This window comes from Camelina sativa, chromosome 20 (genome assembly GCF_000633955.1).
Source record: "Camelina sativa cultivar DH55 chromosome 20, Cs, whole genome shotgun sequence".
NCBI classification, from domain to species: Eukaryota; Viridiplantae; Streptophyta; class Magnoliopsida; order Brassicales; family Brassicaceae; genus Camelina; species Camelina sativa.
Genome location: NC_025704.1, coordinates 7262298 through 7279733, shown reverse-complemented (window position 1 = coordinate 7279733; position 17436 = coordinate 7262298). Strand labels below are relative to the sequence as shown.

Below are 17436 nucleotides of genomic sequence, written 5' to 3'. Positions count from 1 at the left end.
GCTTGCTCAAACCCAAAACACTCGCCGTCAAACCCTAATTTTCTCTCTGATCTTCAGTCAAACCCTAGTTCTATTCCAATCTTCTTCCGGTGTTCCAGTGTTCTTCTTCCGACAAGGTAAAACACAAATCTCATCTGATTTCTTCTTCTATGCTTTTCATTTGTTTTTATTTCGATTTTGTTTTTATCTCGTTTTGTTTTCTTTTGTTTTGTTTTGTTTTAAGATCTTGCATTTTGCTTTCGATCTTTCCTTTCGTTTTGGTTTTGATTTCGATCTTATTTGTAGATGTTTGGAGGCAACGATTACACAAGATTCCTGTCGGATCGAGGTTTAGCCTCTCCCACTGCTACTAATCCCTCTCCCACTGCTTCTAATCGTCGCGGTGCCTCCGGTTCTCACAACCCTTCGGGTTCTCACAATAGCCGCCGTCAATCCGTGCCTGCGACGCCTGCTTATAATACGCCTTCACCAATTCCTGCGGCGGATCCTGACATTTAAGCGTCTCAACCCGCGACTTCCTCGTCTACAGTCATGTCCCAACGTCTCAACAATCTGACTTTGGAGCAGTTACTCGATAGTCCTGGTCGAGCTGGTTTGACTAAACTAGATCCGCGACGACCTCCAGGAACTCTGTGGTAAGAATTTTTTTTTTAAGTTTTTAATTAATAATATAATTACGAATTGTATTTGCATGGATTCTGAAAGTTTTATTTGTTTTCAAGGTTTGAGCAAGACCCCTGTGTTGCTTCTACTGTTCGAAGCATCTTTGAAAGAGATTTCAAAGAGCCCCATGCCAATTGGACACAGACGCCAACTAGCGTGGTAGACCGTTGGTATGAAACATTTGCGGTAAGTGAATCTCTTTGTTCGCTATTTTACCATATGTTTTCTTTGCCTTAATTAAATATAGACTAATCCTTTCTTTTTTTGGAAGCAAATATACAATTGGGACCGTTGCATAAACGATAGAGTGAGGAAAGAGTTTGAAGACAAGTTGAAGGAAAGGATGTGTGATCAAGTGTCGAGGTGGAAGTTGAAGTGGAAGCTGAAAGGTGATGAGGCAAAGCCACGGTGGATTGATCCTCAAGTATGGGAGGGTCTTGTTCGGTATTGGCTTGATCCAAAATCAGAAACCAAGAGCATCAACAGTCGGAATGCTCGCTATCATGATCCGGATGGCACTGGAATATACAAGCACCGTTCAGGCCAAACTTCGTTTAAAGGCCGTGCTCGAAAGCATGTAAGTTCCTTAAGTTTTTTTTTTTTTCTTAAGATTATGCCTTCTGAACTCTTTTATTTGTTAACTAATCTATCTCTTTTTTTTTTTTTATCTGAGATCACTGGGGAGTTAACTCCGGATTTCCTACGAATCTTAGATGAAACTCATCGAAAACCGGATGGCTCATTTACGGATGGCAAGTCCGAGTCCCTGTTCAATGAGGTGTCGTCCAAGATTCAAGAGTTAGAATCTGAGCTTTGTACGGGGGAGAATGGAGAGAGTTCTGCTTCTGGTGGGGTGCCCATTCATATCAAAAACAAAATTTACACTGAGGTAAGTTACAAGTTTGTAGTTCTTTTTAAAAAAAAAACTCAATGGTTAATGATTTTGTGATATCTTAGTATTGTTTTGTATGTGATAACTTAGGATTGTTTTTGTATGTGATAACTTAGGATTGTTTTTGTATGTGATACTTTAGAATTGTTTAGTATGTGATAACTTAGGATTGTTTAGTTGGTGATAACTTGCAATTGTTTAGTATGTCTATTGTTTTCTTTTGTATGTGATGATTGTTTAGTATGTGATCCATTGTTTTCTTTTGTATGTTTGTAACTTGTCATTTGTTGTTTTGTCTTCAGGTTGCTCCGAGGAAGAAAAACAGAATTTTTGGGGTTGGTTCTCTGCAGTTTGAAGCGTCCTCTACCAGTAGCTGTCCACAACCTCTGTCACCAGCTAATGATCCGGTTCTCTTGGCTCAGAAGCTTGCTGCCGCTGAGGAGTGCATTCAAACCCAGGCGAGTCAAATCGAAGAAAGTAATCAAAGAATGCATAGCTATGATGCATACTTTGACTACCTCGCGGAAAAAGATCCTGAGTTTGCTGCCAAGTTTCGAAACCCGACCAACCAACAAGGGAGCAACCCAGAAGGCACCAACCAAGAAGGCACCAACGCAGAGGGCAGCACAGGTGAAACGGGAGCAGCTGGTAGCCAAACTGGGACCAGAAACGTGACCTCTCTCTCTCAATCCTTTTAAAAACTCTGTTCTGATAACTTTGTTCTAATATCCCCATGAGGGAGAAAACTTAAACACAACTTTTGTACTTGCATGGATTATGTTTTATTTTAATTTTAATTTTCAATTCTGTTCTGTTTATTATTCTTCTTTTTGTAACATATAAAACAAAAAAAAAAATCAAACATAAAAATGTAAAATTGGCAAAAGAAAATATAATTAAATATGAAGAATTGCTATAAATTTGCGAGTACCAACAGTACTAGGCAGATTCATATAATCGTGGCAAAGCTGTCGCAAAATTTGCGAGGGCTACATTGCGATGGAGTTGCTACGATTTTCGGTCCTCGCAAATTGCGTGACAGTTGCGACTTAAATGGTCTCTCGCAATTTGCGTGTGAGTTGCGAGGAATATGTCCCTCGCAAATTGCGAGGGATTTGCGAGGGAATTTGTTCCTCGCAAAATTTGCGAGGGAATTGCGATGTCCACTAATTTGCGAGACGCGTTTTGCGAGGAATAGTGGTCCCTCACAAATCCCTTGCAATTGTTGATTTGCGAGGGACTTGCGATGGATTCTTCCATCGCAAAACGACTGTTTTCTTGTAGTGATTTTCCTAGTTTAATCTCTATTTTATAGGTTTTGGTTAGTGACAATGCCATAATATGTAACATTTGCTTCTTCCATCAACTCTTTGTTTCTCCAAGTTTTGGAAACGCTCAAACCATCTTGCAACTTTAGCAACAACATTGATGGTGATTTCCTTATTTGATTGCTAATTTTTTTTTCAAATTTTTGCCTTGATATATAACTAGTTCTTTACTCAGCAACAATGTGGGTTCACATTTTAAACTGAGAATATATATTGAAATCATTACCTATCTTTACCAAGAACGCAACGTGAAAGAAGATGGGGTTTTGGGTTTGGCGTATGCTCGTATTTGTAGTAGTTCCACTCTGTTTCTGTCGTGTTGTTGAGCTCAATTTTTGATTTATGTTTACTTATGGTTAGGTTGCAAAGCAACGGCTAGAATAGGTTATATTACTCAAGCTGGGGAGAAGGATTTTCAAAATTTAAAATCTAGTAGAGTCTCTAGTAGAGTCTAGTAGAGTCTACTAGACTCAATAAGTGTGCTTTTATGATCATACAATGGCTTTGTTTATTCTTAACTTCATGTGCTAGCTAGTTTATTCTTAGTAATCCAGAAGTAGAATTCTCTAACTCGTTGCTTTTCTAATGCTTTCCTCCCTGCAGATCCAGAGTCTGAAATCGCACCCACATAGTTTCAGTATTACAATAAAGAACTTATACGTACATTGTCTTTTTCAGACCACGAAGCCTTTGATCATCCTGTGGCTTGTAAGACATTAAATGGGTTTTGGAAAATCATTGTTGTTTTCTTCTCTCTTTAAACTTCGTTTGCCGATCTATTATGTCTCATAGAGTTTTCTGTTGACTACCAAACAATTTGAAATGTAGAGATGGATTAGAGATGGCTTAAATCATATTTGGGTTTAGACCCTCAAAAGATTAAATCAAAGCCCATATTCCATAAGAACAGATAGATTTCCTATTGCTGATGGAATATTCCTAAAAAATTCTTCTTAATTAAAATTATAGATTTGAGAAAAACTAGATTTTAACCCGCGGTACACCGCGTGCATATAATTTTTATTATCATTTATATTTTATACTGTATTTATTTGTTAAATATTGGATATTTTATAAATAGAAAAATAACTAAATTTCTGACCGTTTCTGCAGCTAAATGTTTAAATTAAATTTTTAACCCACAATATACTTCATGACTATTTGTTTGTTATATTTTATATGTTTTGTTTAGTGTTTGAGATTCTATTTTGATTTTTAATTATTATAACAAAAAATAAGGATCTAAATACATAATAAGTCATTTATACGCTATGATTAAGTTACATTTTTCTTTATGATTTAATTATTTTACACAATCTTAGTTAAATCAACTTGATTTTATATGTCAAATATTCTGATATTAATAGTGTTGACAAATAATAAAATGAGGATTTAACCCGTGTTAGCACAAATTTAATAATATTTTATTAATTCCAACATGTCTTCTTTATAACTCATCTACTACAAAACCATATTATATAGTATTTTAAAGAACTTTGATTCATATTTATTTAAATATTATAATTAATATATACATAAACTTATAAAAATTTTAAAATATTACAGTTCTTTAAAGTTCTTTCTACGTTAAGAATCAAAGCTCACAAATTTTGGAAGACAAAATGAGAATCAAATTGTTGTTTTCTTTGTTTGCAAAGGATTCAGATATAGAATATCTTCAAAACACAATAGAAATTGTGATTAAATATATCATAGTCTCTGTTTCCATATTGGTTGCTGTAATTTTTTTAGTTAGAATATAATGTAAAATATTTAGGAAACAAAATCTGGAGTAATGATATTTTTGGAAACTTTTTAGGGATTAACTTTGCAAATAAGTACAAAGAAAAGGGTAGAACCCAAAATATACTTAAAAAATGTATATATAGATGAAAGCAGTTATTTCACTTCGAGATATTCCTATCCATATTAAGCCATGAGTTCATCTAATTTGTAAAATGAATATCTCTTTCATCCGAACTCGGATTAGGCTGATTTCACTTCGAGATATGCTCTAGATGCAGTAAGAATGTATCCCTAGCTAATGGTTGTTTGGTTGGAAGAGTTGATATTTCACTTCGTTCGTGTTGAGCAAGACTCAAAGGTTGTCTTGAATGGTTACAAAGATGTCAATTAAATTCTATTCTTTCAAAACTATAACCTAAATGTAAAATAGAGAATCCAAACCTAAAAAAAATTCTAAAAACTTATTTAACATAATGTAATTATGTAAAAGTCAGCAAAATGAAAATGCTCAAAAAAATGGTATTTTTGAACAGTGGTATCTCAAAAGGGGCATTTCTAACTAATTCTGATTTTAATACGTATAAAACAAAAAATATGTGTTTAAAATTGTAACTTTTAAAGATAAATATACACTTTCAAAAAAAATTATAGGATTACGTAGTAATTTTAATTAAGTTACTAATTCTACAAGAAAAAAGATTACCTTTATTCTTAAAAAGAGAAAATGGATTAAGGATATATAATTAATTCATAGAATATTTAATAGTAAATTATTATTCCTAAAATAAAAAAGATTATAAAGACTTATCTCTATCCAACAACTAAACTATCTAATATTTTTTCACAATGTAATTTCTTCTACTTTGTTATACTGGTAAAGGTTGTATTATTCTTATGATGATGTTTTATATTATAAAGTAAAACTACACAAAAATTGTATGAACGATCCCATATTTTCAACATTTTAGTTATGATACCAAGCTAACCTATATACATGTGTGTTTACGTAACTCAAAGCATATGTTAACGTATTATGCATATATATATATATATTTTTAACTTTTTTTACATGATGTAAATTATTACTTAGGACAACGATATATATAAAAATATCTTAGCCAACGTTGGTTTTCTAAAAAATTTAATGGTTTTCTTTTTTTAACAATTATTTGTTGTTAATTTTCAAATATTATAATTTTATTATGATATAGACTAAGATGCATAGATTGTGTTTAATATAAGTTTGTAACTATTTTAGCTAAAGTATGTAAAAGTTAAAATATGGTTTATTATGATGATACAAATAGTTAAATGTATTAGAAATAGATATAGTGAATTTTAAATTCGATTTAAAAAAATTATTAAAATGTATAGATAATTACTCATATTTAAATTATTATCGATTTATTTATTGTTTTTACCCGTATATTAATGTAGACATTATCTAGTATGAATAATAAAATAAGTTGGAATAAATTTTCTCAAAAACTAAAATTTAGTGGTAAATATAGAAATCGATTAGAAATGTCCTAAATCATATTTCATATTTGGGTTCAGACCATCAGAAGAAAAATCAAATCCCATAAGAAAAGATATATTTCCTATTGCTGATTGGAGTATTTCTAAAAGATTCTTCTTAATTAAAAAATTTTAGATTTAAGAGAATGAAAGCGGTTATTCGTAATTATATTTGTCTGATTACACACTTATCTTACTTTATAATTTATTCATTCTTTATCATTTATTTCTGTATAAATATTCTCTTCATTCATCAATGGAGACGGCAAGACAAAAGAATGTCGAGAGAACGTTGCTTGAGGAAGGAATCGGTGCTGCAGCTGCCACACGAAGTAGTAGAGCAAATCCTAGAGAAACTTGCGGTAAAATCTCTGCTGAGATTCAAGGCTGTATCGAAGCAATGGAGATCAACAATTGAGTCCCAATTCTTCCAAGGAAGACACTTGACGCATCGTCAGCGATCAGGAGATCCAGATGTTCTCATGGTGTCCGAACGACCCTACACGGGCACTGACACCCTAAGAACCATGGTGTTGGGTTCCTCATCTGTCAAGATCCCTACTCCTTGGGAGGAGACGTCGGACAAGACACTCTCCTATTGTGTTTCCCATAATAGCTGTGACGGTCTCCTTTGTCTCTTTTATCCCAACAAATCTTTTGTGTTCAACCCAGCCACTAGATGGTATCGGGCTCTTCCTCGCTGTAAGTCTCACCAACCCTTGTATCCAATTCTCTCTACGTTTGGATTCGGTAAAGACATATTCACGAGCACATACAAGCCCGTTTGGCTATTCAACTCTTTTGAGTTAGGCCTAAAAAACGCTACCACATGCGAAGTTTTTGACTTTACCACTAACGCTTGGAGGTATGTCACTCCAGCTGCTCCTTATCGCGTTCTTGCTCTCGTTAATCCCGTGTTTGTTGATGGGTCGCTTTATTGGTTAACCGACTGCAAAGAAACCAAAGTTGTATCTTTCGATCTTCATACCGAAGCTTTTCAAGTCATCTCTAAAGCTCATTTTCTCAATTCCTCCGATCCTTACAAGGTGTTCATGTGCAACCTCGACAACCGCTTGTGTGTATCCGAGATGAAGTGGCCCAAACCAGTGATATCGATATGGTCGTTCAGTTCAAGCAACAAGACATGGGACAAAACGTATTCCATAAACCTGGATGTATTTGTTGTTTGGTTCCCAAATTACCCAGTAAGTTACGTTGTCATGCCACTAGCATTTCTGAAGAAGAAGAAGAAGTTGTTTTATGATCCTGTGGTAGATCAAGAACTATTTCTTACACGTGTTTCCGAAACCAAACGAGATGAAGTTGCTTTCTCGGGTGAATCCACTGGAGTTCCTGTTTGTTATTTTCCTAGTTTAATCTCTATTTTATAGGTTTTGGTTAGTGACAATGCCATAATATGTAACATTTGCTTCTTCCATCAACTCTTTGTTTCTCCAAGTTTTGGAAACGCTCAAACCATCTTGCAACTTTAGCAACAACATTGATGGTGAATTCCTTATTTGATTGCTAATTTTTTTTCAAAATTTTGCCTTGATATATAACTAGTTCTTTACTCAGCAACAATGTGGGTTCACATTTTAAACTGAGAATATATATTGAAATCATTACCTATCTTTACCAAGAACGCAACGTGAAAGAAGATGGGGTTTGGGTTAGGCTTAGGCGTATGCTCGTATTTGTAGTAGTTCCACTCTGTTTCTGTCGTGTTGTTGATCTCAAGTTTTGATGTATGTGTTTACTTATGGTTTGGTTGCAAAGCAACGGCTAGAACAGGTTATATTACTCAAGCTGGGGAGAAGGATTTTCAGGATTTAAAATCTGACCCTCCTCAAATTATTGTCTCTACTCAACTTGTATGCTTTTATGATCATACAATGTCCTTGTTTGTTCCTCCCTGCAGATTTAGAGTCTGAAATCGCACCCACATGGTTTCAGTATTACAATAAAGAACTTATACGTACATTGTCCTTTTCAGACCACGAAGCTTTCGATCATCCTGTGGCTTGTAAGACATTATTAAATGGGTTTTAGAAAATCGTTAATCGTTGTCTTCTCCGTTTAAACTAGGTTTGCCGATCTATTATGTCTGTCTCATAGCATTTTCTGTTGACAACCAAATAATTTGAAATGTGCTTTCAGGTCTCTTGGTTGTGTCATCAAAAGACGAAGAACCTATTAAGAAATTTGTACATTTTTTCAACTCCAATAGATTACCTAATGATGGTGCAATCGACCCAAATATTTAGTTGTTCCTTATCCCCCTAGTGTACGATATGATTTTTCGTCATAATTTTTGTAGGTGTCAAAAATGTAATTGTTTTAGTTGACTGGATGCTAATTCTTCTGTATAACTATTCTAAAGTTCTGTCCGAGATGACAAGTCAATTTGGAAATAATGAATCCAACTTACTTTGCACTAATTCATCTAAAGAGGGGAACATGAAACATCAGGCTAATCCTTGGGCTCCAATCTTTTTCTCTCTCTTAGAGATTAATATTAGAGAATGTTGCTCTTTTTACTAGAGAAGGTTGTTATGAGATTAATATTAGAGAAAAGAAAACAAAGGTGTTATGAGATTAATTACAAAGAAAGTTACTCTTTTTATAAGACACTAAAATCATGAAAATGATCATAATAATAGATATATATTTTCATAAAACTTGATCATCCGAATTCACATAGACCAGACACAATCACTGGTTTAAGGGATAGAACAGAAGAAGAAAAAATATCCATAACACATTCTTATTCGAGATAACAAAGTAAGATAACTTGAGCTTATTAGAAGATTTCCCCTTATTCCTTCTCGTCATCGCTGTTGCAGCTACTGTTGCTGCTCCACTCACATTTCAAGGTAGATCTCGGAGAACCGCAATACTTCCCTAGCTTCTCAAACCTCTGATAAATCATTGTTCCTCTCTCTTCTCCTAGAGACTCCATTGTCAACTCACTGCATCCGTAATCATCTAGGTCCACAGAGAGACCTGAGTTGTACCCCTTCTGTGCGACGCTAGAGTGAACAGCTACTGAGAATTGCTTTGGCTCGAAGCATGTTAGCACTTTTGATACCAGGTGGCTCAAGTCCATGGTTGTGAAATCGTATCCCACTGCTTCAAAGCTAGCGTAGCTGAAACCATCTTCTGGAGTAACATGGATGGTGGAGATCGCATCACCTTCGATGCTGTTCATTGAGTAGCCACATGGCTCAAACTCAAAGTCACAGATTTGGGACTGAGGAAGGATCTTCCTGATGCCAGAGTTATCAGTCATGGAACCAGCCGAGCTTGATTCGTTCTTGTAGAACACAGATGCCTTGTCTCTGTCCAGACCAGTCATACACATCTCGAGCGTGTATACATTGTTGTTGTTGTTGTTGGCCTTCTCGGCAGATGCAGAGTAAACATGCCACTTCTTGGTTTCATCATCGTTGCCCATCAAGTGCGCAACACTGCTCAACCCCAGCTTAGCAAAGTGACCGTCAAGAACAGAGACTTCTTCAGAGAAGTTACGGTGAGGGAATGGTTGGCCTCCAGGACAGAGGAAGCTTCCACGAGTGTACCTCACTGCCTTAACCTCAAGAGAGAGCTCAACAGCTAACCTCAAGAGTGGCTCAATAGAGAGGAGGAGCTTAGTAGTGCCGCAAGTCTTGATAACGATCTTGTAAGGGAAGATAAAGAGACTGGACTCAGAGAGAACATAAGAGTCGAGCTGATCGTTGGAGAGAGATGAAACGATCGTGCACTCAGCAGGTTGAAGAATCTCATCGATCTGAGACTTGGATAAAGCACGGAGACCTTTGCCTTGAGTGTCAAGAAAGAGACCAGGCTCAAAGAAAGTAACTTCAAGCCGCTTCTCGTAGCCTTCGAATCCGATTGCAGACATGGCCATCTCGGTTTCTTCTTGTTGTTGTTGAGTGGAGAGAACGAGAGGATACAGGAACCAGAGCTTTGAGAGAATACAGAGATTGTTGTAATAATTGGAAAGCTATGGGAGGGAGATGAACTAGTGGTACTCAGGATGGCCTCTTAGCGCAGTTAGAGTAGACAGAAGATTTGAATTTCTTGATTCCACCGAAAGGACGAACGTCTTCAATGCTGTAACCGAGGGGTGCTTCGTAAAATAAGGAACTAGTGCTTGACTTCTTATTACCAGCTTTCGATTCCATCATAATCTCATTCACGCTTTTTTTGCTGTAAATTTTACAAAACCATATATAATCAAAGTTAGATTGAATTTCTTAACCAACAAGATACAACAAAATTATATAATAACTAGAGCATCATAAACACATAATCAGATTATTGTAAATTCAACAAATCCAGATATCTCACAAACACACAATTATCATATTATTTTACCATAACAATTAGAGCTATCATAAACCCTAAACCCCTAAGCAGAGATTATAACCAAGAAGTTACAAAAATAATATAACAACTAGAGCAAACACATAACCAGATTATTATTAACAAATCCAGATATCTCACAAACACAATTATATCAGATTATTTCATCAGATCTATGTCACAACGAGCAATCAGAAAAACAACAGGAACAAAGATGGGTTCGTAGGTTAGAGAGGACTTACATGTATAAGAATATTTGAAAACGATCCGGAGTTTGTAGTATCTTCTTCTATTGAATCCAAGATATTATAACAAAAACGAAACCTGAGGAAACAAATCAAACGCAACAAGATTAATCAGGCTGAACAAGATGATGATGATGTAAAACAAAGAAACAGATCTCTAAATAAAAGGCTAAAAGAAACAAACCTTAATAAGGTGATTGATTTGAGGGAAAAAAAAAAAACTCGAAACCCTAGAGATTGAGAGATGATGATTTTGGAAACGAGTTTGAGATAGAGAGAGATGGATATTGTAGAGAAATAGATGGTGTAGAGGTCTTGTTTATATAGTATCAAGCCCAGATGCGTTGTGAGGCTATTAGGGCTCGGGGATAATTTACGATTTTACCCTAATAAGGGTTCTTTGACCAAAATAGCCTTTTACCCCTTCTTTATGTGGAAATCATACTATTAAAGGTGCGAGATTCGCGACGATTCTGAACCACAAATCCAATAAAAGCAATAAATCTTTTTTTATTTTATTTTTAATGCTATTTATGGGTAATATAAATTATTTTAATTGGATTAAAAACACGAATCTTTTAGGTGGCACGAACAAAGCATCCACGTTAAAAGGCCTTTGATACTCAAAACGATTTCTGACCACGAAAAAGATAACAGCGAATCTCGTCGTTTTATTTCAAGTAATTTAATACAGTACTAGTTTTTGCCAATTACGTTTTAGATCTTCCAGATAGGCTAAGCCACAAAAACACTGTAGCCAATAAGAGAAGAACACGTGTATATAAGTTCGAAACGACACGTTTTAAGAGTTTTCGATAACTTTCAAGAAAGAGACAAAACAAGAGATGTGGGGTATGCGTCAGCTTTGCTTTTAATGGGTAAGAGTGGGGCCCAGAGAATCAAATGCTCTTCGTCTTTCCTTCAACTTCTTTAGACAATGACTAAAATGACCTTATCTCACCATTCCCGTGAGTCCGTGACTCATATTATCCGTTTTGGTCTCAACTACTCCCAAGTACACTTTTTTTCCAATTAACTAATAGAGATAACAAGATTAGTTTACCAAATTCAGTTAACCTAAAATTATTGAAAAGTCATGTGGCAAACTAACGCTTTTTCATCCCTTAATTTAATTAGTTTACTAAAACACTTTTTAAAACATATTCAAAGAAAGAAAAAAACTACCAAATTAGGATACTCATCATATACATTTTATTAAAATTTGGAGCGTTTGACAAATTAGTATATACATCGTATAGTCATCATCTATATTAACATTTTTAAGTACATTTTGGTTTATGTCCTTTAAATTTTATTTATTTAATTTTTTTTATAACACTAGTTCCTAAAACAATATCATAAATAACATTGGAGAGAAACTCAAACACTAAACTTTCTTAAACTGACCATCTATATTAACATTTTTGAAGTACATTTTGGTTTATGCCCTTTAAGTTTTACTTATTTAATTTTTTTTTATAACATTAACCCCTAAAACAATTTCATAAATAACTTTGCAGAGAAACTCAAATACTAAACTTTCTTAAACTGACTAACATTTGTTACATTTATTGCCATAAAATCTTAACAACATCTATACATTCTGATTTTTCCGAAAACAACTCTACCCATTAAAGTTTTAACCCATTAAATCTCCAAGACTATCTTTATGGATGCTAGAATCTCTCAAATTTAAATGATATATAACAGATTTTCCATAACAAAAGTTTACAATATCCATAATTATATTAACATTAATAAATTTCCTAAACCGAAAATCCAATTATAAAATGTCACATCAAATATGTTAAAAATCCTCGATATAATTTGGTTTATTTTTTATTTTTTGAGGAATTACCAAAAAATTAAAATTCTATTAATTATCATAAACTATATATATTAACATGGAAAAATTATAAATTATAAAAATATGCTAATTTGGTAAAACAATTAATATAATTAAACTTGATAAAAAAAACTTACTTTGATTTTTTTTACGCAAAAAAATATCTTGATTTTGGTGAGACAGGTTGGCATTAATCCCATATAGGGAATTAAGTGAAATTGTTTTTTTTTAAAACACTTTTAGATGTGTACCAGGAGATAAATGTATTACTAGACTATACATATACCACACGGGTTAAAACCTTGAATACAATACAAAAATCCTATACTTTGAATACTTATATCAAATACCTATAAAATTTTATATTTTTAAGATTAATAAAACAATAATAAAATAACAAATAAATACAATATAAATTTTAAAATTTTAAAATTAAAAATATTGTCTCGCGGTAAATCCTAGTATACTAGTATTAAATTACACAAACACTTTGAAGGAAGAAATGATTTGGAGTGAAAGGGGTTTACTGCATTAATTAAAGAGTTTAAATAAAAGGTTTGTGCTTATCTTGGCATCGAGCAAATCAACCAGACTGGTTAAAAAAAGGGAGAAAAGAGTATGATTTGTGGATTTGAAGAATGATTCTTCCAGATTCAAGCTTGAGTTTTCTATTACAATTTGACTTTTTTTTTTCCAAAAAGTTAATTTCAATTATATGCCTTCCCCAAAAGAAAGGATAATATACAATTGTTTAGTCGAAATTTTGTTACAAAAGAAGAAACTTCTATTGTTTTCTTCACACATGAGTTGTATGGAAAATAACAGAGAGGAAGATAAAATTTGCAAAGAATGAGAAGAATCTTGGTGAATTCGGTTTCGGTTTGATTCGGTTGAAGAATATCAAACGCTATAGTTGAACCGGGTTGGCCGTTTGAGCCTGTTTAGCTACGGCTTTCTCACTCTCCTGATTCATTTCTTCCAAACGCTTTGCTACCTGGTTGAGATTCATTACAAAAACAGACAGTGACACAGGAGAGTATCCGAGTAGCTTTTTAGTGTATACGAGTAGGAAAGAGAGAAGAAACCTTAATGGAATAAGCCAGTGGAAGCAAAGTATCAGGATCCATGGCATCTTCAGGGAAATTCCTCAAAGCATGCATGAGTTCCTCAAACGGCAATTTCAACAAATCATCATGGCAATACTTCAACAATGCTAAACCAACTTTGAACACAACGTTAACACCCTGTACCGACAAACAAAACAAAGATATTATACATTTGAAAGAGACTTCTGATATTGTAAGATGTTGAATGTGAATTACCTCGGCTAGAAACACATCCCAAATTCGTAGAGCCGAAGGGAAAGGAACTGAATACGAAAAGACAGTTATGAACCATTGACTTGCATACATACTCGGATTGATCATTTCTTGAGTGAAATGTTCTCCTAGTTTCGGCATTAGCTCCCTTACCAACTGATCAAACTGTAATAGATATTGCTGTACAAGAGGAAGCCCTGCCTACATTTACACAAATCAAACACATCTTCTATCATTAAAATCGCCGAGGAATTGAAATGCTGTTTTCAAGCATAATGTTCCAAAGAGTCACTATCATAACTTCAGTGTGAATCATTGATAGAGAATGGACTGCTAATCAAGTAGACTCTAATCAGAACAAGACACTAAAAAGTCTCTACAGAATAGTTGACACAGAAATTTAAAAAGCAGGCATAAACTATCCCTCAGTTAATTAAAGCGGCTCTATCTTTTTCAAACTACTGTAATTCAAGAGGCAAGTAGCTACAATATTTGATATCTTGTAGAGTAAATAAAGCATCACCTGATACAATCCTTCCATTGGGGAGTGAACAGCTCCTTTCAGTAATGCAACTAATAACCAGAATGCATCTTCTTCGCTCATATAAAGAAGCAACAAACCGGCGACAAAACCCATTCCCTGCAAATTGTGTTTAGAACCATAAGTCTTTAACAGAGTATGCTTTTAAACAAGAGGAAAGGAAAGGACAAAATTTCTAGACAAACCTGAACGTATCCAACATCTCTGTCATAAACAGAGTATGCTTTTAGAACATTGTATAATGATCTTTGCCCTGGTCCATGTCTCTTCTGGAAGAAAACATGTGATGGGAAAGTACGGTTGATATCCCTAATGATATCAAGTTCTGATGCTGATGTCTCATAAATCACCAGTTGCTACAATGAAATCAAGAGTAATTATCAGTTTTTGTTTTCCCTCAGCAATGAAGCCAAAGAAAAGGAAACGTATCAAAGACACACAAGGAGATAATGGTTACCACATAAACACCAGGATTCATAAGCAAAAGGTCTCGACTTCCAGAGATCAATTGCCAGACAAGACCCCTTAAGCAATCAGGGATCCCTTTTCGAATTCGCCTCTTGACAACATGAGGTTTTCTCCTAACGTAATGCTTCCAGTCACTACCTCCAGTTCCAATCATCTTCCTCCATTTTGTTACTCTTCTCTCCTCCCTAAAGAATTTAGCACCCATGCTCAAATAACTGATTCTCAAAAACAGTAAGAAGAGTTTTTCATTGAGAAATATACTTGTCAGATGAACTAGATGATGATCTAGTCTTAGTGAAACGATGAGGAGAAGAATTGCCATGTTCCTGCTTGAGAAACCCAAATCTATCAACCGGTACAAGCAGAGGGACTGGTCCTGGTTCACTGTCATCTGTTCTTTGTCTCTCCATTTAACGAACCTGAAAAAGACCAACATACTCTCAAAAACTCTTAATATCCCCAACATTGTACGGAACCAGACCTAAATGCTTTCTTTAAACTCAGATCATCATCATCTAAGATCCTGGGGCTTTGATCTCAATATGACATAAAAAAGGGCATTTGCAGAAAAACGCAATCAGCAATTCGATCCATGGAGCAGCATCAAAAACGTAAACAGCACGAAAATGCTGAAGAAGAGATAACAACATATATATATATATATATATATATATATATATATATATATATATATATATACTCAATGGTAAATCAGTTCTTTGTTTCTACTAGAGAAGAAGACAACAACGATCCAGGAAGTAAAAAAGTGAAAGATCGACACTTTATCAGAGAAAATTCGAAACCCACCAACATTCCGGTGTCAGATCAAGAGGGTCGTATCCAAAACCTTAACTTTCTAAATCAACGGAGACGCCTACTCTAAAATTTCCCAGCAGCAAAATTGATACCTGAAGTCTGAAGAACAATGGAGCGATGAAATTGAAGATGACTTGAAAGGAAGGAACTTGGAAAAGAGAAAGCGAGACGTTGGAGATCACATCGATCACTCTTACGCGTGATTTAATCACGTTCGTTCCAGTTATATAATTTGTTAGAAAACAAAAAAAGCTTTAGAATTTATCGCCATGGAACTTTTTTACTTTTTCTAGAGAAAATGTAAACCAAAAAGAAAACACGAATTCGGTTCAGATTTAGTCTGCTCTGACCGGCTGGTTTAACAGCATAAAATACAAATCCTAAGTAAATAAATACATTTGTTTTTCGATAACCGAAACTAGAAAGATGATGATGTTTTTAAGAGCATTGACTAGCTTCGTTTCGTCTCATGAGATTGCCCCAACTGCCACCAAAGCTCCAAACTTTTGAAGGCTGCTCGATCCAAGGACCGTTCATGATGTTCAGAATGCTACATGCTTCACTGTATTCTAGCTCCGGCAAGAGTTTTGGGGTCAGTAAGAAGCACCTACATACAAGAAAAAAAAAAGACCCACACATTGTTTCTTACTTTTTAAACACAAAGAAAAAAATTCAAAGCTTGAGAGCAATTTCCAAGGCTATTGCAAAAAGGACAACTTACTGTGGTGTGTTTGGTTGGCTTGCAGCTCTAACTAATTGTTGAAACATCTTCCTTTCGTTTATAGGATCCATACCTGCAGAAGCAATCACAGATTTTAGTATTTCTATTTGATGTTTCTTAAAAGTTAAATAAAGCATTTTTACCTTGATTAATCTCATCAACAACCCTGAAAGGACAGTTTGTCAGATCTTGAAGAGAGACGAGGTAAAGGATAGTTGAGACAGAACGCTCTCCTCCAGATTGGTGGTGAGAACTTAGAACCTGTAGTTTCCCTGACTCCCTGAATTTCACTTTGATATGTATTCCGTATTGATCAAAGTCGGTGTCACGCTCATCCAATGAAACTTCTCCTGCAACTGCCATTTCTTGAAAGTTGTGGCTGAAAGTTTCATTTATCTGAGCAACAAGCTGTCTCAATGTTGGAAGCCATTTCTCCTTTAGCGAATCGATATCTTTCAAGCATTTGCTCAGATCTCTTTTATCAGCTTCCAGCTTTGTAGAAATAGTTTCTATCTGTTTCTGGCGATGTTCATACTCTTGCAGTATGTTCTCGTTTACGAAAAGGATCGAATTGGCTTGAGACATATTGTCTTGTATAGCCGCTTCCAATTCTTCAATTGTGGTAGGCATCTCGACGAACTCCTTTTTAAGTTCAGGTGTGATGGTTGCAATAGATTCTGCATTCCTCTTGGCAGCTGCTAGCTGCACCTGCTTTCCTTCTACCTCTTTCTTACAATACTCAACGCTGACAGATAGCTGCTGTGCCACTTTCTCATATTGTTTGATATTGACTTCCGACTCTCTGATCTTTCTTTCCAATTCAATAGAAGCCATATGCTTCTCGGTGTAACTCCACCTATGAGCAACAGAATCCACGAGCAATTTCTTGAGATTCATCGCATATGTATAGCGGTCAGCATTAGCTCTGGAAGCCTGATCAATCAGCTTAGCAACTGAAGCATCCA

The 17436-nt window shown here is 34.9% G+C and overlaps 4 protein-coding genes across 6 annotated transcripts in view; 1 reads left to right on the top strand and 3 right to left on the bottom strand.

Annotated features, from left to right (window-relative positions):
* Positions 6426-7538, top strand: LOC104772274 (F-box/LRR-repeat/kelch-repeat protein At1g09650-like). Its single transcript, XM_010496906.1, has one exon. The coding sequence runs from the start codon at positions 6426-6428 to the stop codon at positions 7536-7538; it is 1113 nt and encodes a 370-aa protein (XP_010495208.1).
* Positions 8752-11050, bottom strand: LOC104769843 (S-adenosylmethionine decarboxylase proenzyme 2). The gene is made up of 3 exons (XM_010494152.2): positions 10945-11050; positions 10758-10839; positions 8752-10359 (listed from the first exon to the last, which is right to left on the bottom strand). Exon 3 carries the CDS (start codon positions 10055-10057, stop codon positions 8966-8968), a length of 1092 nt encoding a protein of 363 aa, XP_010492454.1. The 5' UTR covers positions 10058-10359; positions 10758-10839; positions 10945-11050; the 3' UTR covers positions 8752-8965.
* Positions 13297-15968, bottom strand: LOC104769840 (EVI5-like protein). Of its 2 annotated transcripts, none has more exons than XM_010494147.2 (8): positions 15843-15968; positions 15196-15353; positions 14924-15119; positions 14652-14822; positions 14449-14565; positions 13929-14126; positions 13692-13850; positions 13297-13600 (listed from the first exon to the last, which is right to left on the bottom strand). In XM_010494147.2, exons 2-8 carry the CDS (start codon positions 15342-15344, stop codon positions 13514-13516), a joined length of 1077 nt encoding a protein of 358 aa, XP_010492449.1. In that variant the 5' UTR covers positions 15345-15353; positions 15843-15968; the 3' UTR covers positions 13297-13513. The 2 variants fall into 2 exon arrangements, with proteins under 2 accessions (XP_010492449.1, XP_010492451.1); XM_010494149.2 differs by lacking the exon at positions 15843-15968 and adding an exon at positions 15742-15833.
* LOC104769841 (structural maintenance of chromosomes protein 5) overlaps positions 16011-17436 on the bottom strand; it is a 4811-nt gene continuing 3385 nt past the window's right edge. The window contains exons 3-5 of one of the 2 annotated variants that reach the window (XM_010494151.1): positions 16615-17327; positions 16472-16544; positions 16011-16357 (exon numbers count right to left, since the gene is read on the bottom strand). In XM_010494151.1, the coding sequence (XP_010492453.1) occupies positions 16189-16357; positions 16472-16544; positions 16615-17327 (955 nt within the window). In that variant the 3' untranslated portion in view covers positions 16011-16188. Of the gene's footprint in view, positions 16358-16471; positions 16545-16614; positions 17425-17436 lie in introns of both variants that reach the window. The other variant, XM_010494150.1, reaches the window with a different exon arrangement.

Excerpts from the sequence above, each read along its gene's own strand:
- LOC104769840 (XM_010494147.2), bottom strand. The coding sequence starts at position 15,344 with ATGGAGAGACAAAGAACAGATGACAGTGAACCAGGACCAGTCCCTCTG. Across the intron at positions 14,823-14,923 it reads TGAATCCTGGTGTTTATGTG|CAACTGGTGATTTATGAGAC; the intron begins GTAACCATTATC and ends ATTTCATTGTAG. Across the intron at positions 14,127-14,448 it reads CAATGGAAGGATTGTATCAG|GCAGGGCTTCCTCTTGTACA; the intron begins GTGATGCTTTAT and ends GTGTAAATGTAG.
- LOC104769843 (XM_010494152.2), bottom strand. The coding sequence starts at position 10,057 with ATGGCCATGTCTGCAATCGGATTCGAAGGCTACGAGAAGCGGCTTGAA.
- LOC104772274 (XM_010496906.1), top strand. The coding sequence starts at position 6,426 with ATGTCGAGAGAACGTTGCTTGAGGAAGGAATCGGTGCTGCAGCTGCCA.